Genomic DNA, 24,557 nt, shown 5'->3' on the forward strand with positions numbered 1-24,557 from the left:
AGGACTAGGATCTCCACTGCAGACTGAAGAATAATTGCAACAGCTCAGCAAAGTAACTTCTATGAAGCAGATTTCCCATTATGATCCAGCAGTTCATTATGCTGATGACACTAGAGTTTCCATTGGTGCAATGACAATGGAGTGCATACATTATAAAGCAAGGAAGTGGCCTGGAGAGACACCTGCACTGTGCCATTGAAGAAAATGTTGTCATCAACTGACCAAGATTCCAAGCACTTCCAAAACAAAGTTAGACAATACAATGACATCATTTGGAGCCACAAGAGATTTAACTGAGCCAGGATTCATGCAAACTTTCAAGGTCCAAGGTCAGATTTATCATTAGATTGGCTCTCTACTTTGTCAAATGAATCACCAAAATTGTTCTTTCATTGTTGTACCTGTTTTTTTTGGTTACGAAATAAGCTACACAAAACATGTTTTTGAATTATGTGTATTTACTTTATATACACTTATGAATTGAAAACGTCCTTTTAACATTTCATTTAATGTCTATGTCCCATGCCAGCATGGGTTGGACATTTATTAATGCAGAAAGTTGGTATCTCAGCTACTTGCATTTGAGACCTGTGTAATCTAGACAGCGTTTTGAAATTTCATTTTCTTTAACCCAGGCAACGCTGGGTATTTCTGTTAGTCTATACATAGGAATAGATCTGTGCATACGTGGGTGGCTTTCTGTCTCCATCTTTATTTTGTGTGTATATGTCTGTAGATATTACATACACATATATTTATGTAAACATATATATATATATATAGGTATATATGCATGTAGGGGGAGTGCACATGTGTGCCTGCATGCAGTTTTTCAAGTTCATGCACATGTATAAATATAAATATATATATAATTATTGGCCTATCTATTTTTATTTTACCAGAAAGCTTTTTTGAAAATGTTACGGAGAAAACAAATATGCGCAACGTATAATTTCTATTCGTGGAAGAAACGATCCACTATGGCAGCCAATTTATACTGCGAAATGAGAGCATTTTTCACAATCAATATTATGTTTAGTGTTAAACAGCTTCCTCAACTATGGAACTACTGGAGTCTGGATGTAAGGTATGGTGATCCATATATCTCAAGTATAATGTTGAAGACGAGGTATTCCAAAATATCACAGTATTTGCATTTGATTCAGCAAAAACGACCCAAACTATGATCCCCTGTACAAAGTATGTCCTGTAATTGATTTACTCCTTAATAGTCATAAAACTGTGTATCTACCTATGCTTGCCAACCCCACTACATGGGGGATCAAGGTATAAGAAGTTTGTAAATTAGACACTGGATATTGTGTAAACTTCTACGTTTACACAGGTAAAAAATATAATGGAAACAGACCATATGGATTGGGATATAATGCGGTATGGTCTCTTACTGAACCATTTCACCATCAGCACCGACACCTCTATTTTGACCTTTTTTTTTTCTTCAGTGGCTTTGGTAGAAAATCTTGCCTGTGTAAGTATTTACATGTGCAGCACTGTTATGGGCAACCGTAAAGGTTTACACTGTCAAATGAAAACAAAATTAAAAGAAAGAGGGGACATTTTACATATGCAAAAGGAAAATTTATTAGCTACTGCTTCCAAAGACAAAAGACAAGATTTTATTTGTGTCTACTAATGAACAACGTAGTGTTGGTGCTGAGGGGAAGCCCCTAGTGAATATTTGTTATTACAAATATATGGGTGGGGTTGATAAATCTGACCAATCTCAGACATATTACCCAGTTGGTCAACCTGGGAAGAAATGGTGGATGTACATTTTGTGGTTTTTAGTTAATTTAACTAGAGTTTATATATTGTATATGCAAAAAGCCACAAGATACCTCCACCATCAAAGGACTGCGACCATTTGAAATTTTGGGTTGACATTGCATCTCAGTAACGTGAGGGCTTTTCTTCTAGAAAGAACAGAACTGGGAGAAAAGCAAAATAACTGAGGTGGATGTCAACAGAGAAAATATTGACTTTCATAAAGATGAAAAGAAATGGAAGAAAAAAAGTTTGTAGACTGTGTTTGCTGCAAAAAAGAAAAACTGCAAAAGGGTGTCAGCTTGAGACTTTGTATATGTGTTCCTTTTGCAAAGTGCCCTTGTGTAAAGGGTGCTTTGGGCAGTTTCATGACAGAAATATGTCATAACTGTATTATTTTATATATTCCTTTTTATTTTATTATAAATAATATGTGAAAGTGAGAAATACATATTAATTTTCAGTATGTTACACACCTGATTTCACCTTTGTCTCACCTGTTAATGAGCTTTTTTTTTATTAGATGCATTCTGTTATGTAAATGAATTCATTAAATTGTATAAGAGTACATAATGGTATATTGACTAGAAAAAGAGTTTTGTACTTTGAAAGAATAAAATCTTGTACCGATTACACCTGTATTTTAATTAATTCAAATTAATGTACCTCATCTTGAAAAATGTAAAATTGTTGGCAGTTGACATCTGGGATAATTTTAGTAACAAATCAAACAGGTAAGATGTATTAACAATATGAATTTTAGTGTTTATTCATAATGTTATTGTTTTTACATCTGTTAATTGAATTTACCTACCCATAAAAGTCAAATTTAATCAGAAAGATCAGCTAAAATTACGAAACTATAAACCACTGGCATATAAGCACCCATTTACATAATTTCAAATCTGTATGTAAAAAATTAACAGTTACAAGTAAATACTGTGGACACCCCACTTGAACCTGAATAAATCTAAATTAATATGAACAGATAAGCATTGCATTTGACAAATTAATCTGAACACTAAAGGATTAAATAGCAAGTTCAAATAGTAGACACGTAGCTGTGTGTAACAGTATAAGAGAGTGCTGTTCTCCAAATAGCAAACATTTAACAAGAGCTTTTGTTTACAAAATGAAGGTGAAATCTAAATTGTTAGTACAAGAAATGAAAAATCCTACAAGGGTTTAGTGAAAGCAGTTTTAAAAACTTCAGCAAAATATACAGCTGCCTCCGTTCAACTTGGGTAACTTCAAGCTTTGCACCATCTTCTTCCCAGTTCATTCCTTGGTGTTTCTCAATCACCCAATTCATGATCTTCATGCTCCCCGCTATGACAACAAGGATGAAGGGGTGGATCTAGAATGTAAAGGGATGTAACTAACTTGCACGAAATCACTTCTGCTACATGACATGTAGTGTTTAGTTATGACTCTTTACTAGTAACCTACTACTTTTAAAAATAGGTAAAACAAATACATTTGCTTTTCCCTTTTTGAGAGTCAATAAAGTTAGTTAATGGACACAATGTAATCGATTCTAGACCCACCCCGCAAAATGTGCAATCTCGTGACATCTGGTATTCACAGCAACAAAGGAAACCAGTCGTGATATTTTTCCTTTTCTCTCTCTCTTCTACTTTTTGCTTTGAGTGGTTTTGGGACAGTTTATGTACCAGTTTATGCTTGCTGTTACCAACACTTTACAGTGTAGAATGGGTACATTTTATTATGCAACTAACATTAGAGAGAATGTTTGTGAAAAACTTGAGAGTCTTCTCCACCTTGTATCAGTGATTTAATTTCTCTCCAAGACAAACTACATTTGTACTGGCACTTGTGAAGTTTCTTCCATTTGTTCCTATTTTCTTTGAAATAAAAGTTTGATGATCATGGCCAGAATATTTTTAATCAAGACTAAACTGAAGCCAAACTACAGCACCAAAAAAGATATAATTAGGTAATTAAGTTTTAGATATATAGTCTGAATTAGAAAAAAGAAGGTAGTCATAGATGGAACATCATAGAAAAGCTGGGTCAGGGTTAACCAAGTACTAAACAGCAAAAATAATTAAATATTTAAATGGATTCTTCAATATTTCCAGCCTTTAACTTATTGATAACCTCACACAACATTTGGTTACACAGAGCAGCATATGGGTTCAACGCAATTAGCATCTGTTGCGCAAATGCACTTCCTCTGCTTGCAGCACTCTTAAAATCTTCAAGAGCTCCTTTATCATCACCTAGAAAAAGTAAAAACAGATAAAGATGATGGTGATGATAATAATAATAATAATAATGATGTATGTGGAACAAAATCCTGGGCTTGGTTAAAAAAAGGGACAATTAAAAAAAGAAACAGAGAGCCTAATTGTAGTAGCCTAAGATCAAGCGATCAAAACCAACAACTCGAGAAAAAATATATATGAAGAGAATGTGTCAGAAAAGTGTAGAGCCTGCAGAAGTTGGAACAAGGCAGTGGCACACAGTGGCAGAATGCCCCAAGTTGGCACAACCAGGTTGTAAATGTTTTACACTAGAAACTGTGCCATAAATGGGAATTTGAAGCCAAAAATACATAGTACAATCATCAAGTCGAAAGAGTATTAGAATCGGAGAAATATAAGATTTTGTGGGGCTTTCCTATTCAAATGGACAAGAAGTTAGACAACAATTATAGACAAAGAAAAGTGAAGTTGCTTACTGATCAACCCATCATGCCCACTTGATTCCAGGATTGTAAAGAAAAAGGATGAGATACAAAAAAACATACAATCCCTTAAAATTTGAAATAGGAAGAATTTGGAGCATAAGAACGGTAAAGGTGGTGCCTATAATAATTGGTGCATTGGGAAGAGTAAGCAAAGATATAGACATATGGCTAAAGGAGATTGAAATAGAATGCTCAGTGGAGCCCCTACAGAAAGTTTATCTCATAAGGACAGCAAGGATTATCAGGAGGGTTCTAAGCACTTGAAAAATAGCTAGAAACTTGTGGATACCTAAGGTTACACAGAGTAATCCGCTACCCACATAAATCCTACCTGGAATAAAACCGAACTGGATCCAAACCAAAATAATAATGATGATGATAAGAATGAAAGACAAAAGCAAGGGCAATATAGCTAGTAATTATAGACCAATCACTTGCTTACCATTAGACTGGAAGCCATTAACAGGAATACTCTCAGAAAGCATTTATGAGCACCTTAACAACCAGAATTTGCAGCCAGAAGAATAGAAAGTTTAAAAGCAGGCTAGAGGAATTAATGGCCAAAACTTTAACAATGGCAAGAATAGGTAAGAAAGCCTATAACATGATTGCACACTCATGGATAAGTGAATGTTTGAGTATATTCAGTATTGCAGACAACACAAGAAAATTGATTAGTTACAGCATGAAGATATCTACTCAGGTAACACAGCCTTAGTGAAAGTTAATATCAAGAGAGGAATTTTCTAAGGAGACTGGTTATCCCTTTTGATATATGTGCTATGCTTAATCCTCCTCAGTTTACTATTAAGAAAGGCAAATGCAGAGTATTGGTTTTAAGATAGTAAAGGGAAAATTAACCATTTGCTCTTCATGGATGATCTGAAGCTTTTTAAGTAAGAATAAAAAAAAGAGATAGATTACTTTATACAAACAGTAAGAATCTTCAGCAAAGATATAGGTATGGAAGTTGGCATAGATAAGTGTGCAATATTTGTCATAAAATGGGGCAGGTAGTCAGCAGTGAAGGCATCCAATTATCTGACAAAGTACTAACTGCAGAAATGAAAATGAAATTGAGAAGGAGTCTATCAGAAGGATGAAGAAGCTAATGAAGTCAAAACCAAATGGTCTGAATCTAGTGAATGCTGTAGATTGGACAAAATCTGAATTAGCAAATCCAAACAGAAGAACTAGGAAGGAGTTCAATATGAATGGAAGACTTCAGCCAAGAGTAGGAGTAACAGGATTATACTTATCTAGAAAAGAAGGCGGAAGAGGGTTAATGTCATCAGAAGATTTCATTGAGTTAGCTAGAGTAGATATAGCTTCTTATGTAGGTAATAGTGAAGAAAGTTTATTCAGAGCTGCTAGAGTAACAGAAGGACATGGGGAAACCGAAAAGCCAAATCAGTAAATTATTTGACTCGCAAAAGAAGGCTTTGCATGGCAGATTCTCAAAGATAGTTGCAAGAAATAGTAATAATGAAACAGGTTGTGGTTGCAGACAGAGGGCTGAAAAGGGAGACAGAAACTTTGTTAGCAGCAGCACAAGATCAAGCATTGAGAACTAAATGGATAAAAACCAGGTAGATTCCCAATGTAGGTTATGTAAATCAAAAGAGAAAAGTGTTAGTTATATAGTAATTGAATGTAGCAAGCTGGCACAGAAAGAATATAAAGACACAAAAGCTAGGGATTTGACCATACTGATAAATGATATGAACATGAACCCAGTAAAATGCTACAAAAGTAAGAAGACATAAGATAAAATTTTTAAGATAAAGTTTTAGAAAGGATTGCAACGCAAGCATGGTGTGGCAAATGATAAATTGATATTAGGGGTGGAAATTGGGAGGTATATTTCTACATTTGAGCTTATAACTAAATATAACTCTGTTAAACCAACATCTGCTCTTTGATACTCACCTCTGAGATACCTCTACATCTCTTGATCACTAATTCTCTAACACTAAGTCTTTCTCCTAACCACTGTACCATCAGTTTTCCCCCATCACATTTTCACCAACACCCTCAACAATGCATGTCTTTCATTATTCTCTCCTCTATATCCTTTACACTCCAATTACTTGTTTCCCATCATCCATATTCTTGCTCTCCATCTTGTCATCTCTTCAACCTGTTGGCTATGTTACCTTTAATAGACATCATAGCGTAATGATGGCTTTAATTGTGTGAAGAAGGACATCAAGTGTGCTGGTTTCACAATAAAATGCAACCAGTACACCCTGTAAAGTGAATAGTGAATGAGTAGAGATAATGTGAAGTTGACAGGACTCTTTAGTTTGTCAGAAATCAGGACAGCCTCTCTATGTTGCTACCTTGATAATATGCACTTTGCACACACTGTACAGTAGGTGGTGTTATGAAGGGTATTCAGCTGTTAAGACCAAGCCAAAATGGAATGTTTTCTGCAAAACCTGATCCTATAACTTGTCTGAAGAGCAGTAACTTTAAATAACTCAGATTGTGAGGATCCATCCAACCCACAATAGCATGGAAATCATCATCATCATCATTTTAACATCCACTTTTTTATGCTTGCATGGGTTGGACAGAATTTGTTAAGGTGGGTTTTCCATGGTTGGATGCTCTTCTTGTTGCCAACTCACACTTGTTTCCAAGTGAGGTGATATTCCCCATGACCAGACATATTTTCATGGAAGATTGGAAATGAAGGACACTATTTTCATGAGTGTAATACTTGTTTACAGCTACCATGTGATGTCATGGCAAGGAGTTTATAAATTTGGTATTTGAAGTAATTAGGGGTTGCATATGACAATTTCACTGTATGCTAAAAATCTTGTGGTATTTATAAACTCAATATTACAAAGATAAACCAGGAGATTACTAACACCATTAATAGGGGTAAAAATTAAAATAATCCTTCAACTAAGGACTGCAACAGTAAAGAAATAATGATATTGGCAATGGCAAAAACAATATGAATAATAATCAAAATGCTGAAAATCCCAATGATAATAGTACTGGAAAGAGCAACAATGAATATCTAGAGAATGAATAACCTGAGATAAAAGTAGGTGAAATTAGGAATAGAAGAAAGATTGGTGAAATTGGGGTGATTCAATAATGAAAGTGAAATCAAAACACATTATAAAATTTGTTTCAAGTGGGACTTTAGGTTTAGCTTCATCATTTGAAACTTAGCATCTGACTTAAATTTATAACAAATTTTATTCTACTTTTAGTAATTGAGTCTCCCCATCAAATATGTTATTATTATTCTTAAAATGACTATAAAATAACACCTTAAAAAAACATTTGTATATGTGTATATCATCATCATTTAACATCCGTTTTCCATGCTGGCATGGGTTGGATGGTTTGACAGGAGCTGGCAAGCCCAGATGCTGCACCAGTTTCCACAGCTTATTTTGGCTTAACATCTAGTCAGATGTCCTTCCTAAGGCTAATCACTTTACAGAAGGAACTGGGTGCTTTTTACATGGCACCATCACCAGTGCTTTTTATGTGGCACCAGCCTGAGAATTTTATGTGGCACCAGCACCAGTGCTCTTCATAGGCAAGCATTATCAAGGTAGTTTTAAGATGCTAATTCTGTTGTGATGAGTGGGTTGCCTTGACTACAGCAATGCATCATATATCTTGGTTCTTTGTCATCTCCTTTGTAAGGGTCAACATTCTGAGATCAGCCTTCAATAATTCATGTCATATACTCCTGGGTCTCCTTCGTTTATCTTCGTGATCATCACTCCTTTATGCAAAAGTCCTTATCCATACACACTACATTAACAAACAAGCTGTCTGCTCTTCTGCACACTGCATCTAATTTCTCTTATGCTTAACTTTTTTCTCAATGCACTAGTGCTGTGTCACACACGTGTGAAAGAACATATGAAAAATGTAGTACTCAACGCGTTGCAGGAGTTACATGCATTCATAATAACAATTTGCTTTTAGCATTTGATAAGATGGACATGTCCTACATATCCACAAAACATTAAGTCATATGGAGCTGAGTCATAGATTTCAATTTACTCCCAAGAATGATCTAAAATTAATTTCATCCTACCCCCTTATGGCTTCAGGTTATTTAGGTTTCAGAACTGATTATCCATATTGACAATAGCTTAGTAGATAAAGCAATTAAGGATACTTAAGGTCATAGCTCAATTAATTAGAAAGAGAGTTAGCCTAGATGACATGCAGCTTGGTTCTGTGACAGGAAGAAACATTACTTGTACTATCTTTCTGGTGAGGCAACTGCAAGAGAAGTATTCAGCCAAATATAAATATCTGTATTTAGCTTTTGTTGACATGGAAAAAGCCTTTGACAGGATCCCCCACACCCTTATCTGGTGGGCAATGCAGAAGCTAAGGATAGATGAGTGATAGGTGAGAGCTGTACAAGCCATGTACATGGATGCTGTCAGTAAGGTGAAAGTCAGCAACGAGTATAGCAAGGAATTGCTGTACAGGTAGGAGTTCACCAAGGAGCAGTTTTCAGCACTCCCTTGTTTATCATAGTCCTCCAAGCCAAAATGTTAATTTTGTAAAACCCAAAGTCCTAGTAAGTAGGAAATCAGACAAATTGCTGATCCCTTCAGGGAGATGGCCATACTTGATATGTAGAAAAGGAAGATGATTGAAACTTCATACAGTGTACCTAGCACAAGCTATGGATTATATAAGAGGTGCAACAGTATCACAGGAAGGTTAACAGAAAGTAATTTTTGTGTGTGGCAGATGTGCAGGTACATTAAACACTAGGAATGTACAGAAAACAGACTCCATCAAATGTTTGGGAGTGTCCTTAAAAGTAGTAGATAGTTTCCATTACTTAAGTGACCAAGTTAGCAACTAGAATAAGAACAGGCTGAGCAAAGTGAAGAGAGCTAATACTTTTGTTGGTAATAAAGAGCTTCTCTCTCAAAGTGAAAAGCAGATTGTGTGATGCCTGTGTATGAACAACTGTGTTACATTGCAGTGAGAAACAGGATGTGACTACTGAGGACATGTGAAAGCTTGAAAGAAATGCAGCCAGCATGCTCTGCCGGATGGGTAATGTCAGTGTGCATCAGTTGTAGTGTGCAAGAGAGACAAGACTATACTGGAACGGGTAGACCCAGGAAAACATGGGACAAAATGGTAAGAAAGGATCTTCAGACATTTGGGCTTCACAGAGGAAATGATAGGGGATCAAGGTGTTAGGTAGTTTGCTGTGCTTGTGAAGACACATCAAGCTAGGTAAGATCATGGCCATCCATACATACAGGTATGTTTTCTACATCCCTGTCTCAGAGCTGAGAGATCCTAGTCTTGCAGGCTTGTAGATGCTGGGATCACATAAAAGCACTTCTGCCAGTGCCACATAAAAATGTCCATACTAGTATTCACTTTAAAGCAGCCATGTTAAAAGCATTCAGTCCACTCTGCAAAGTGGTTGGCATTAGGAAGGGCATATAAGCCTAGAAACCATGCGAGGAGCTCAGGTAGCGCTCCAGCTGGCCAACTCCAGTCAAATCATCCAGTCTATGTCAACATGGAGAACTGATGTTTAATGATGATGATATATATACAACAAACACACACACAGCAAATGATAGACAGAAAATGGAATATACAAGAAACTTTATTGCTCACAATATATATATATGTCATCACACACACAAACACATGCAAATATGAATAGATACATTGCATGGTGGTTGTGGTAACAGATTGGTAAGATTCGTTGAAACAATACACCCGAGTGTATTCATATGCATGTGAAGAACTTACCTTTGTAACGTCTAAGTATTGCACGTTGAACAACAGCTTTACAGACAGCACTGTTACCAGTATTCAGCTCAATGGCTTTATCTAGATCCTCTAAAGCCCCTAAAAGATAAAGACAGAGTGCGTATGTTTTGTTCAGTTAATGCAACCATATAGTCAAACCGTCCAACCCATGCTAGCATGGAAAGCGGACGTTAATCAATGATGATGATGATGATGATACAATGCAGGGAGCAATGAAAAAAAAAGGGGTTGTCTAGAAATAGTGTGTGCGTGTGAACATGTGCATGCACGAGCATGAATGCATGTATGTGTGTATCTATGTATAATAATTTACACACATCAACTTCCTATATTTCAGGACTAAACAACTAAATTCAGGTTTACCTTGAATATCACCCTTCAAACGGAGTGCTTGAGCTCGATTATTATAACCAGAAGACAATTGCGGAGCAAGTTGTATAGCCTGAGTAAACATGTGAATTGAAGAATCTAGGTTTCCATCTTCAGCTTCCTGAACTCCTCGAACTTCCCAAGACTTAGCTTCTTGCTCAAAAGCAGCCAATATTTTAGGTTCTGAAAAATAAAATATTTATCAATATACCACTGTTTTCCTGATTATTTTTATTATTGTAATTATTTCACAACAGTAGAAACACAAACACTCACAATTAGCTGAATTCATTGCATCTTACAATTCCCGGAGTCGGATGATATTAACTGACTTTTGGTTAGATTATTTTTTATTTTGTTTCACACATATTCAACCACTAGTTTTTGTGGCAAATAAAAGATATATGTTGGGGAAAGTTGGGTTTAGTAGCTAAGTGATAAGATCTTTGAATGACAAAAGAGATGTGATCATGTAGTTGAAGAAAAGGAAATAAGCAGCAAAAATTAAGGAAGTATTAGATATTTTGAATATCATTGCAGCTGCTTCTGGATGGGGATGCATTAGCTAAAGGTACCAGAATAGCTAGAGAGTAGTGGCATTAGCTGTTATATAAGGGTTATGAAGGAGTTTCACGTTGATGGCATATATATGTGTTATTGAATGTGTTGACATTAAGTACAAGATGCATTCCAGAAGTTTTGGGACCTTTATTAATGTCAAAGTACAAAATATCCTTCAAATTAGGATTCACTGACTCCAATGCATTTGTTGTAACACTCCAACCACTTCATGAAGACCCCCTTGGAAGTCTTCCAAGGTGAAGGTGTCCAGGACCCTTGTTACAGCCTCCTTCATCTTTTCAATTCTTCAAAACCACTACCCAAGAGGTTCTCCTTCAGCTGGGGGAACAGTCAAAAGCACAGAGCAAGGTCTGGACTGTAGGGATGGTGAAAGACAGTGTTGATGCTCATCTAAGTCAGGTAGTCGGTTGTCAGGATAGAATTGTGGACTGGCATTTTTCCTTGTATAGGTGCTCTGACCTTTTGAGACAAAATCTCTTCCTGAACACACTAAAAGCCTTCACAAGGTACTCTTTGTTGACTATGTAGCTAGAGGGAATCCTGTGGCTGTAGATGATCCCTTGCAGGATCATCATGAACTTCCTGGTAGACTTGCTTTACCTGCTCTCTTGTGCCAGCAAAAAACAGATGTTCAAGTCATATGAGCAGTCTGGACCATTTCAGAAGTTTCTGTAGTGTTTTTCTCCACTTTAACACAAAACTTTATTATATAGTGAGCTTCCCAAATTGTCTTCATGTCCTGATTGTATTTTACAAAATAGTTAGCTGTAACAAGCAGTGTTTAGTAAGATGCTTTCAACGTGTTGTTACAGCCATCTCCCTTAATCTGAAATAACAAAAGTTGACAAGTCAGCTTATTAGATGTATAGTAACGATGTGCTAAAGTCACAATAATCTAGGATAGTTATAATTGCCTCTCCTAAAAAAGTTTCAAAATTTCTGGAATGCACTTTGTACATATTGTTTAACAACAGGTGAACACTGATTGAGCAGACCTATGAGTAAAAGCACTCCAACCATGACCATCCTGTCTAATTATTTTCTGAAAAAATAGTGCATCTAGTAGTGTATTATCTAATATATCCATTTTTAATAGTGACTGTAGAACTAAAAAACAAAAGATAACTTTAAAATGTTTGATTATATTTTCTGATAATGTCCCAGAATGAACTGCTGTTTTATCATAAGTTTTGTAAATAAAAGACAAACAGCTGTGACTTTACATAATCTCCACTGATGACAGAAAAATTTTCATGCCTTATAGATTTCATTTAAAAGTAAATTCATTATAATTGTATTATAATCAATTATGTATATACATATGTATGCATGTATGTTCTTATTTAGTTTTATTTCTAGATTTCTTATCAATCATCATCATCATCATCATCGTTTAGCGTCCGTTTTCCATGCTAGCATGGGTTGGACGGTTCTACTGGGGTCTGTGAAGCCAAAAGGCTTCATCAGGCCCAGTCAAATCTGGTAGTGTTTCTACGGCTGGATGCCCTTCCTAACGCCAACCACTCTGTGAGTGTAGTGGGTGCTTTTTACGTGCCACCCGCACAGATGCCAGACGGAGCTGGCAAACGGCCACGAACGGATGGTGGTTTTTATGTGCCACCGGCACGAGGGCCAGGCGAGGCTGGCAACGGACACGAAACGGGGCGGTGCTGGCAACGGTCGCGAAACGGAAGGTTCTCTTACATGCCACCGGCACTGGTAACACATCTGCAATTTCCATTGATCGATTTCGATTCTGATCCTCACTTGCCTCAATGGGTCTTCACAAGTAGAGTTTCGACATGCCGCCGGCACTGGTAACACATCTGCAATATCCATTGATCGATTTCGATTCTGATCCTCACTTGCCTCAACAGGTCTTCACAAGTAGAGTTTTGTGTCCCAAGAAGGGAAGGTATGCATATGCAGGCTGGCTCCATCCCATGTAGGCCACGGTTTATGGACTCACTTGTCCGGCCGGGTCTTCTCGCGCACAGCACACTTCCAGAGGTCTCGGTCTCTAGTCATTTCCTCAGTGAGACCTAAAGTTCGAAGGTCGTGCTTCACCACCTCGTCCCAGGTTTTCCTGGGTCTGCCTCTTCCACAGGTTCCCTCAACCGCTAGGGTGTGGCACTTTTTCACACAACTATCTTCATCCATTCTCGCCACATGACCATACCAGCGCAAACGTCTCTCTTGCACACCACAACTGATGCTTCTTAGGTCCAGCTTTTCTCTCAAGGTACTTACACTCTGCCGAGTATGAGTACTGACATTACACATCCATCGGAGCATACTGGCTTCATTTCTTGCGAGCTTATGCATATCCTCAGCAGTCACGGCCCATGTTTCACTGCCATGTAGCATGGCTGTTCGTACACACGCATCATACAGTCTGCCTTTCACTCTGTGCGAGAGGCCTTTTGTCACCAGCAGAGGTAAGAGCTCTCTGAACTTTGCCCAAGCTATTCTTACTCTAGCAGTTACACTTTCAGCACACCCGCCCCCGCTGCTGACTTGGTCACCTAGGTAACGGAAACTATCAACTATTTCTAGTTTTTCTCCCTGGAAAGTGATGGAAGTTGGTCTCAGAGCATTTTCAGTGTTTATTGTTCCTGAGCATCTGCCACATACAAAAACCATCTTCCTAGTTAGCCTTCCTTTGACATTGCTTCACCTCTTATGTGTCCATAGCTTACACTTGGTGCATCTTATAGAGTTTCTACCTACACCTTTTCTACAGATCGAGCAGGGCCATCTACCTGAAGGCGTTTGTGATTTGTCTACCTTCCTACTGATTACGACTTTGGTTTTAGCTAGATTGACTCTGAGGCCCTTCGATTCTAATCCTTGTTTCCACACCTGAAACTTCTCCTCCAGTTCTGATAGCGACTCAGCAATTAGAGCAAGGTCATCAGCATAGAGGAGCTCCTAAGGGCATCCTGTCTTGAATTCCTCCGTTATTGCCTGGAGGACTATGATAAATAGGAGGGGGCTGAGTACTGAGCCTTGGTGGACTCCTACCTCTACCCGGAATTCTTCACTACTCGTTTCCAACCCTCACCCTACTAGCAGTGTCCCTATACATGGCCCGCACAGCTCTCACTAACCATTTATCTATCCCTAGTTTCCTCATTGCCCACCAGATAAGGGATCGGGGGACCCTGTCGAAGGCTTTCTCCATGTCAACAAAAGCCAGGTACAGGGGCTTATCTTTGGCTAGGTATTTCTCCTGCAGCTGCCTTACCAGGAATATAGCATCAGTAGTACTTTTCCCTGGCACAAACCCAAACTGCATCTCATCTAAACTAACTCTCTCTCTAATTAGTTGGGCTATGACCCTCTCCGTAACCTTCATCACCTGATCCAACAGCTTGATACCTCTGTAGTTATTTGTATCTAGGGCGTCACCTTTACCTTTGTAGCAGTTGACTATTATGCTGCTACACCAATCATTGGGTATGACTCCTTTGTGTATCACCTGATTAACTATATGGATGACTAGGCTACAGCCAACACTACCAGACATTTTGAGCATCTCTGCAGTGATTCCTGATGGGCCTGGGGCTTTCCCTGTCTTCATGCTTCTAATTGCCTTAGCTACCACGGAACTATCAACTCGGATAGCTGGTCCCTCTGTTGGGTCAACATTCGGCAGACTCTCTTTATCCCATTCATTTTCTTTATTCAGCAACCTTTCATAGTGGCATCTTCAAACCTCTCTCTTTGCATCCTCATTTAGCGCAAGTGAACCATCTTCCATGCGAACACACTTCTCTCCTACCACATCACGATTCTCTCTCACACACTGTCTTGCAACGCGAAACACCTCCAGTCTTTGGTCCTCACGGCGCAGAACATTGGCAAATTTTTTCTTATCTGCTTCCCCTCTGGCTAAATAAACCTGTATCCTAGCTTCTCTTTTGGCAGTCTGATACAATTCCCTGCTACCCCCATTTTTCCAGACCTTCCAAGCCTGTCTCTTTTCTCTAATAGCCCTGTCTACAATATTGTTCCACCACCACGTTATTCTAGGTCGAGAGGGGACTTTGCACCAGCCACAGATCTGGTCAGTGGCTCTCAGCAGGTTGTCCCTTAGAAACGTCCAGCTGTCTTCTACCCCCTGTGATGCTCTATCCCCTTCTACTTCGTCAGAGGCTTCAAGTAATATGTCCCTAAATCTCTGTCCATTTGCAGGATCTTTAAGCTTCCAGATCCTTCTTCTCCATATTGGTCGTCTTCTGGTTGTCCTCCTAGTCCTGATCCTAAAGTCACTAACTACCAGTCTATGTTGTGGGGTACATTCTTCACCTGGGAAGGTTTTGGCATTTATAAGCAGCCATCTCTGCCTTTGCCTTGCAAGGATGTAGTCAATTTGGCTGGTATGTTGGCCCGATCGGTAAGTGACTAGGTGGCTGGTAGGTTTCCTGAAGTTAGTGTTGCAAATCATAAGATTATTTGCATCGCAGAACTCCAGCAGCCTGGTTCCCTCCTCGTTGCGGGAGCCATAGCCATAGCCTCCATGTACGCCATGGAAGCCCCCAGCATGTCGTCCAACGTGACCATTGAAGTCACCAGCCACAAAGATAAGGTCTCTGTCGTTCGTCAACAAGGTAGTCTGCAGTAGAGTGTCATAGAATCGGTCTTTCTGTCCATCGGGTAGCCCCGACTGAGGAGCATAGGCTGATATAATGGTTGAAGCACTAATCTAATTTTAAGTATTCTGTCACATACTCTGATTACCTCAATTACTTTATCTACCCATTTTTCAGCGATAAGTATACCCACGCCACCAACCCCGTCAGTGTTCCCTGCCCAGAAAATCTTGTACCTGCGTTCCTTGCCTGTGAGGAACCTAGCTGATCCTCCTCTCCACCTTATTTCTTGCATGCAACATATATCCACACATCTCCGTTCAAGCATCTCGACTATCTCACCAGACCTACCTTTCAGAGTGCCAACGTTGAGGGTGCCAACCCTGAGGGTGTGGGAGGCAACCAGTTTCTTACCTAGATCCAAGACTTTCACTGGAATTTTTAACAACATCAACAGGATATTTGTGCTTGATTGTGTATATAAGTGAAATATTTGGGGTCAGTGCATGTGCAGATTTGTATGCTTTGTTTTATGTTGCATATTTAAATATATGCAGATGTATTTAAATGCTTAACTTTTGGAAAGTTTTACCTACTTTGACAATTTCATTGATGCCTGTAATATTTTAATAAGCTTTCTCCTTTAGAATCCTAATTTCTCAAGATTGGTGTTGAGGCATACAGCTTCAAGTCATCTACAAAAAAAAGCAGTGTGTAATTTTGATATTTCTGCCTCTATGAACCAATGAGATATCCTTCATACTTCCCCAATCTGATTGACAAGGGGTTTATGGAAAGTATGAGCAGCATCACAAAGAAAGAGAGAGAAACTGTCTCCTTGAAATATACCTCTGTGATATTGTATTTTATCAGTTATAATACCATCATTCTTTGTATTTAACTTCAATTAGGTGGCCTAGGATCAAGTCAGGTCAGCTATGGCTTTTGATTATGCTCCCAGGAACTTTAGCAAACCAATGGGGAGGGGGACAGGGTCACAGGCTTACTTATAGTTCATCAGTATTGAAACCAGGCACCTATGGCATTAGTTTTGTTTATCAACACTTGCTTGGCACATCCCCAAATTCCCTTCTTCCCAGTTGCTTGTTCTGTTGTGGTATGTATGAATGTCTCTTCTATTTTTTAATTATTATAAATATTCCACTGAGAAGGGAGCTGGTTTCCAACAAAGATGCAAGACTCCATATTTGGAAATAGTTAACACAGACAAATTCACATTTGGAACTTGAGAAAAGTCTTGCATATTTTTACCGTTCCACTCACAGATTGCACTTGTACAAATCTGCTGGTCGATTTCTCTTTCTGAAAATCCCAGTTTATCCAGATTCTCCTTTAAGTATTTACTAATAAAACCTAGTTCTCCAATTACAATTGGTATGAATATGAATTCATATTCTGGATATAGAATTTCAAAGAGATATTTATATCTGCAGGGCAGCTGACCTCTATGACAGAACATACCTTTGTTCCTGTCCTAAACAACAATATCTGGCATGTTATGTTTATATTTGACAGAAGGAATATTCCACCAGTATTCCTTGAGATGGTGTTTATGAATGTATTCCATAACAGAGGAATTTTCTAAGTTCATTTCAGGACAATTTTTTTTGTGGATGGCATTGTAAATTGTTTTAGTGACAACATCGTGCTGCATAGGGAGGTAGTGGCATGACGACATTTTAGGACAGCTGCTAATCACATGTATGATGTCTTCCACAGAAACATGACATAGCCTACACATGCGGTTGCACCTCGGGATTATAAGAGCGTCACCGTCTCTTTTGTTCACCAGGAACTTTGTGGCAATCCCCTGTTCCTGGATTGCAAACGCATAGCCTTCAAAGTGTGAAGTGGTGTAGTGGTCTTGTGTCCAAAAGCAGCTGTGCTTTGTGTCAATTCTACTGTCTTCTTCAAGCTTCCAGGCAACATACCCATGCCTAGTCTTTTTTTTTTTGTATGCTGAGTGCTTTCCATCCAGATTTTCTCTGAGGTAAGAGAGCTGTTTTGGGGCGGTATAGATCATCAGGAAGAGAATGCTTCTTGAGCAGCTCACTGCCAATTTATACAATATTACTCACTTCACTTTTCAGCACTTTTTTATTTTTGCTGCTGTTCTTCAGCAGGTGCTGCCTGAGTGATACCATACAGCATTTGAAGGCCGTCTTCACTGACCTCAGGCCTCTACTACCTCCATTTCTTCTTAGGTAGAGCCTGTCAACAGCACTGTTTCTATGGAAGTTCCCAGTTGTTGTCAGGATTTTGCGGGTTTTGATATCAATGGAGTGGATTTCCTCTACAGACCAATCAAGTATCCCAAATGTTGGGATCAGCACTGGTACTGAAAATGCATTATGGGATATTGTTTTGTTGTAAGAGGAGAGTTCTAACAGTCATATTTTCCTAAGTTTTGTGTAATATTCTTGGGTCACTTTACTTTTATTCACAACTAGCAGTATCGCCCGGCGTTGCTCAGGTTTGTAAGGGAAATAACTATAAAGCATTTTTAGAGAGTTATAGCCAAAAAATATCAAAAAAATGGAAAAAAATGATGGTAAATTTTTTTTTGAGATATAAAAAAGGTGGAGTTGCGTTCCCTAGACAGTTTGTGGTTCGTGTTTCTGATTCTCGACCCCATGTCGAATTTATCGATTTTTTTCAGAACTGGAGGAACTTTTCAAAATTTTCACTGCGTTAGTTTTGAATTATGACATTGGGCTATGTGTGTGTCAAGTTTCATCAGAATCGGTTGAAAGCCGTGGTCAGGGTGAGGGTACAAGCAAACAGACACACAGAAACACGCACAGACAAACTGCCGTTTATATATAGAGAGATGCCTTTGATACATTTTCATCTATGCCAAGGTACTTGTAACATTCTTTATGTGGAATGGGGGAGATAGAGAGACTATTGATGCACAGATTTTGGGTTTGGGAGACTGACTTTCCTCATTCTATAACCAAATATAAACATTTCTTTTGGCCAAATTCCATGCCTATATCAGCTGAAAATGTTGTTATTAATTTCAGTTGCTTTTTGGCATTGTTAACACTTTTAGCATAAATCTTGAGGTCGTCTACAAAGAAATTATGAGTTACATTGATATTTCTAGCAGTTGAAGATCCTAGCATGTAACCATTTGTTTTCTGCAGTAGGAACGATAATGGATTCAGTGCCAAAATGAAAAGAAATACAGAAAGACTATCTCCCTGGGATATTTCCTTTGAAATGCTTATAGTATCTGAAACAATTATTCTGTTCTCAGTTGAAGGGTGAGAATTGTTGTCCATGTCTTTGTCTCTCAATAGCAGCAATTAGGATGGTAGGTACTTTTGCCAGATGTTGGCACTTCAACAGTCATGAATGAAGGATAGAGTTGAATGCCTTCCTATAGTCAAGCCATACTGTCGCAAGGTTTCTTCACTGTTTTCTTATTTCAGACAGTACAACTATTCTACACAAACCCCCATTTTTGGCTATGTAGAATACGAATCTGCAAAAAAATTGGCAAAAATCGGCATTGTGAAATTTCTTAATTTTTAACTTTTTTCAGATTTTTTTTTTCAAAAATATGCGCAAAAATACCAAGATTATGATTCTGAAAAAAATTTCCAAAAATTTTTCTACTTAGGGATAGGGGGTTAGGAGGTTAGGGTTAGGGTTACGGAAAAAAGTGAAAAATGAAGAAATTGGGGTAAGGGTGTAAGGGGGGGATTTAAAAATTCTGATTTTGGCAATTTTCCAGAATCTCCGTACCCCAAAACGTATGTTTTTGGCAAAAAAATTTATACATTTGTGTGAAGAAATTAATTCATTAAGTTTAACTAATTATATACGTCTGTGTAAAAAAAAAAAAAATAATTAAATTTCAGAAATTATATACGTTCGCGTTTGTGTAAAAAAATTATTATTTAAGTTTTTAAAATTATTTACTTTGTTCGAAAAATATTATTAATATTAATTAATTTTCGAGAATTATTTAATTTATATAATTATTTCATTAATTTTATTCTGTAAAATAGTAATTAATTCACATAAGGGGGATCAGCCATCTGAATGTGGCTAGGGACAGGGCGGGGTGGTGGGGGTGTTACTGATGCATTTAGCCCCAGGCGATCATCGACGTCACCAGAAGGGCCGACACCATCACGGTGTCCTTGCCAGCCTGCAAAGGGAGATCAGCCTCCCCATCTGTAAAATAGTACAAATATTCGGCAAATCCGCGAGGGAATCGCTATGTTGTCACTCAGCCAGCTAGAAATAGCAGCCAGATTTCCCTCCAATAACACCTTATTGTCTTAAAAAGCAGAAAGGTATCTAAAAAATCCGAGTTTTTTTTTTTTTTAGTGAAAATCGTGCGGGTGTTACTCTGTAATTTTACCCAAAAAATTATATACACTTGTGTGAAGAAATTAATTCATTAAGTTTAACAAATTATATACGTTTGCATGCGCGAATCGGGGACGCGCGATACAAGTATATATCGCGCATGCGCCAGTTAGCTCGTAGGATCGACTACCTACGTCTGGCTAGCGCGAACGCGCAAACCGGGTCTAGTCTACGTTACTAGTACACCGATGGTCATGATTTTAGTAATAAAGAGACACAAATGTAAATAGTTGTAGTAAAAGCTGTATATCATAAGCTAAGCGAAAAATAAAAACCTCATCTTAGCGGCACAAAGAATGGGGTTCGATCATCACTAAATTGATTTCCATCAACATGTATGTATTTACGTGAATATGTAAAATAGTAAACAAAAGAAACGCTTTCAGAAAAGTTACTTGGAGGTTACCTTCATTCGAGTTAATTATTTCAATATCTTCGGTAGTGTTGTGCGGATTTTCAGGATTGAAAACTCTATTAAGCACTGCCTTGTCATAGTCGCTGATTGCTACACGGTCGCTTTTCTCTTCATGCATAATGGCTTGCGAGCAAGTAAAAATATAATAAACAAAAACCTTCTGGTAACCACGATAATACACAAATCGAATACGAAGATTTTAACAATGGGGCAGAGCAAGAAGGAGAGTTCCTGAAACGATTTTTGATTGGACAAAAGTTATTGCGGGTGCGTCATTTCCAGTTGTTTAACCGCATCTTACCCGCTAATTGAGCTGTTCTTTGATGAAAAGCTTTCCTTCCACGACTATCTGTTTTGTGTAGAGTATCTAGAATTGTTTTATCTAATGTGTCCTTCCCTTTTTTAAAGCTGAGGAGTGTGATATGAGGGGAATTTGACTGATATTTCTAGCAGTTCGGACGAGCATGTAGAGATTTTCTAGTCTTTAGTAATTGTTTAGCGAGGTCAATGCTGATAAAGCAGGTAGAACCAAGGACGTTCTAGTCATTACATACACGTGTATCTCAAAACAAAAACAAAACGAATAATTTTAGATACACGCGTAACAATTAAATTAATTTAACAATTAAGAAAAAAAAAACAACGAAAGGCTAAAATTTAGGGTTAGGGTTAGTGACAGGATGTTGTCTCAGTTTTAGACGCAGCAAATGATTTTAGCTAAATAGAGGCCATCGATTGGTTAAAATTCGAAAAATTAAACTACGTTAAACTTACAAATTACAATTTTCTCAAGAAAGCCAAGAGAAAAAATGTTTTATTTTGACACATTCTACCAGTATACGAAGTTTAAAAGTTAACTAGAAATTGTGTTGAAAACTGCCGTTCAAAAGGAAAAGATCCGGGAAGGGTATCTTTTTTTCTTCACTAATGTAAATAAACCCAATCTGTTTCTTAAAGGAGGGACATATTCATACAGCATGAAATGTTGTTTACCTAAATGTACTCCAGCGATTGGTTAAAATTGCCGAAATGCTCGAAATTTCAGACGAAATATCTTACAATAAAGCCAAGAAAAAATGATGTTTTATAAACACATTCTACCAGTATACGAAGTTTAAAAGTGTTTAGTTAACTAGAAATTGTGTTGAAAAGTGCCGTTCAAAAGGAAAAGATCCCCCTTCCCTCACCCTAAATCTAAAATAGATTGAAATGCAATAGATCGATACTAGGGTCATAATTACGGGTAACAATTTCATACGACACCGCTACGGAAAATGGGATTTTTTCTAGCGGTGTCAAATGAAAATTTCACCCATAATTATGGCCCTAGTATCGATCTATTAGATTTCAATCTATTTTAGGGTTAGAGGTTGGGGAAGGGTATCTATCTTTGATATGTATTCAGCCTTGAAATACAAACACACGCGCAAGTCGTTGTAGGATCGACTACCTAGCGCGGATGCGCGCACCGAGATCACTGTTCGCTAGTAGTACCAGCAAATGTTTACGAAAAGCTAAGGTCCTCCCTTGCGCTAAAAGAACCGAGGTCCCACGCTAGGGTCTGTCAATGATTATCTCCCTTTATTCATCTTTCCTATCGATGGAAGCTGGCGGAGTAAGTTTCTTTGTCGTATATTTTATAAACACTGTATTGCAGGACACACACACTCTAACATGCATACAAATATATATCGGTAATCTTGAACGAAAGCGGCGTCAGTTAAAAGCACACCAACATTAAAAAGGATGTACCAAAACAACTTGGCCAACTCGGTGTAATAAATTGATAACAAGTTACGATATTTTTATATATTCAAGCCGAAAGATCCTCCTCCTATATATATATATATATATATATACACACACACACACACACATACACAAATTGGTGAAGCCGTTTTCGCGCGAATTTAAAAGTGTTCCATCTGTGACCATCCCGCTTCTTTGTATCTCCAAAATCTTTTCTTTTTCATAACGATAGAATGTGATTTGAATCAAATTTGGTTCCAACCCTTTTATAACAGCTTCCAGCGAAATAAACTGTTTCAGTTAATATTTAAATAATAAATAAGATTGTTTTAGTAAAGTGATGAACTTTCACATTAAAAATTTGTTTGGGACTTCACTACTTTAGAAACGCATCTCTCCAAGAAAATAACGCTTACTTGTCAAAAAAGTTACGAAAATGGGAAATATGTCCAAAATAAATAAAGCATGCAAAAAATTAGGAAAATTAATCTATTTTTAAATATTTTATACAAAAAAATAATATACGGAAAACGGGCACTCGCGAATATGTCGGACGATAACTTTTACGAGTCAGATATTAATGATAAATGGGGGCCCCGACAATATCATCTGCGAATTGTAAGAAGACCGTTTCACAATATTTTTCTTAAAAGTCAGTTTATAACTAATATATACTATTATGTCAAATTTTGTGCCTGAACGGGAAATATCACATTATAAAAAGTGCGAAGGTAAAGCGAGTCCACCCCACCTAACCCTAAAAAATCTCATCAAGAATTTGCAAACGTTATTGTCGGGTTCCTCCTACCAATAATATCTGATATATCGTCTCACATGTTTGTTTATATTCGCGAGTGCCCGTTTTCCGTTCTTTCTTTTTTAGTATAAAATAACTAAAAATAGATGAATCTTCCTAATTTTTTTGCACACTTCATTTATTTTGGATATATTTCCCATTTTCTTGGAGAGGTGCATTCAATGTTGAATTGATTTTTTTCTTTTCTTCGGTTTTCTATTTGTATTTTAATGTATAGAATAAGAGTTAAAATAAGGCTAAATGGATCTTTTATTGTTCACTTGTTTCAGGCATTAGAACGTGGCCATGATGGGGCACCGTCTAGAAGAATTTTAGTCGAACGAAGCCACCCCATATTTTTTTCTTTATAGCCTGGTACTTATTCTATCGATCTGTTGGTGAAGGTTAAGAAACACGCCCGGTGTTTAGGGTTAGGGTTACGCCAAAAACGGCTGGTGTGCGTCTTCTTTACCTCTGCCGATCTGTTTTGCCGAACCGCGGAATTACAGTACGTAAACAACCAACGTCGGTTGTCAAGTGGTAAGCGAGAACAAAGATAGACACGAAGACACACAGATATGTATATATACACGACGGGCTTCTTTCAGTCTACCAAATTCTCTCACGAGTATTTGCTCAACTCGAAGCTATAGTATAAGACACTCAACCAAGGTGCCGTGCAGTGGGACTGAACACGGAGCAAGCTTCTTACCACACAGCCACTCAAAAAATTATACTTGATAAAAAGTATTCTGTGATTATTCCATATATTTATATAATTAGAACTCCAACTCTGTTTCCTCATTACTTTCTGAAAAATGCACATTTCTTTCTAAATTTAATTAGCAGTTAAAATAGCCTCATTAAAGGATAAAAATATCCAATGAATTACTGGTCCATTTTTTGTGAATAGTGATATTCATAAAATAATAGGTCTGAGTATAAATCTTATAATTTGGAAATATAACATCTAATAACCTGATGGCATGTCTTTTCTACTCCTCTTTTGAGATTTTGCCCAATACAATGGTTTGATTACCCAATGACTGGTGTAGCAGCATAATAGTCAACTGCTACAAAGGTAAAGGTGACGCCCTAGATACAAATAATTACAGAGGTATCAAGCTGTTGGATCAGGTAATGAAGGTTATGGTGAGGGTCATAGCCCAACTAATTAGAGAGAGAGTTTGTTTAGATGAGATGCAGTTTGGGTTTGTGCCAAGGAAAAGTACCACTGATGCCATATTCCTGGTAAGGCAGCTGCAGGAGAAATACCTAGCCAAAGATAAGCCCCTGTACCTGGCTTTCGTTGACATGGAGAAAGCCTTCGACAGGGTC

The 24,557-nt window shown here is 37.8% G+C and overlaps 2 protein-coding genes across 3 annotated transcripts in view; one reads left to right on the plus strand and one right to left on the minus strand.

The window, feature by feature from the left end:
* Nucleotides 1-1,577: 1,577 nt before the first annotated feature.
* On the minus strand, nt 1,578-21,198 carry LOC115219156 (tetratricopeptide repeat protein 36). The gene is made up of 4 exons (XM_029789260.2): nt 20,666-21,198; nt 10,670-10,858; nt 10,286-10,384; nt 1,578-4,028 (listed from the first exon to the last, which is right to left on the minus strand). The coding sequence occupies exons 1-4, from the start codon at nt 20,790-20,792 to the stop codon at nt 3,862-3,864; spliced, it is 582 nt and encodes a 193-aa protein (XP_029645120.1). The 5' UTR covers nt 20,793-21,198; the 3' UTR covers nt 1,578-3,861.
* Nucleotides 21,199-22,083: 885 nt separating this feature from the next.
* Nucleotides 22,084-24,557, plus strand: part of LOC115219134 (twinkle protein, mitochondrial-like) — a 43,190-nt gene continuing 40,716 nt past the window's right edge. The window contains exon 1 of one of the 2 annotated variants that reach the window (XM_029789226.2): nt 22,084-22,289. The gene's annotated coding sequence lies outside the window, so the exon portion shown is untranslated. The remainder of the gene's footprint in view (nt 22,290-24,557) is intronic. The other variant, XM_029789225.2, reaches the window with a different exon arrangement.

The sequence above is a fragment of the Octopus sinensis genome, linkage group LG14 (assembly GCF_006345805.1).
Source record: "Octopus sinensis linkage group LG14, ASM634580v1, whole genome shotgun sequence".
NCBI classification, from domain to species: domain Eukaryota; kingdom Metazoa; phylum Mollusca; class Cephalopoda; order Octopoda; family Octopodidae; genus Octopus; species Octopus sinensis.

Bases quoted from the DNA above. Each gene is read 5' to 3' on its own strand.
- LOC115219156 (XM_029789260.2), bottom strand. From the start codon at position 20,792: ATGCATGAAGAGAAAAGCGACCGTGTAGCAATCAGCGACTATGACAAG. The intron at 10,385-10,669 runs GTAAACCTGAAT...TTTATCTTTTAG, and splicing joins TTTGAAGGGTGATATTCAAG to GGGCTTTAGAGGATCTAGAT. The intron at 4,029-10,285 runs GTAAGTTCTTCA...TACTTTTTCTAG, and splicing joins AATACTTAGACGTTACAAAG to GTGATGATAAAGGAGCTCTT.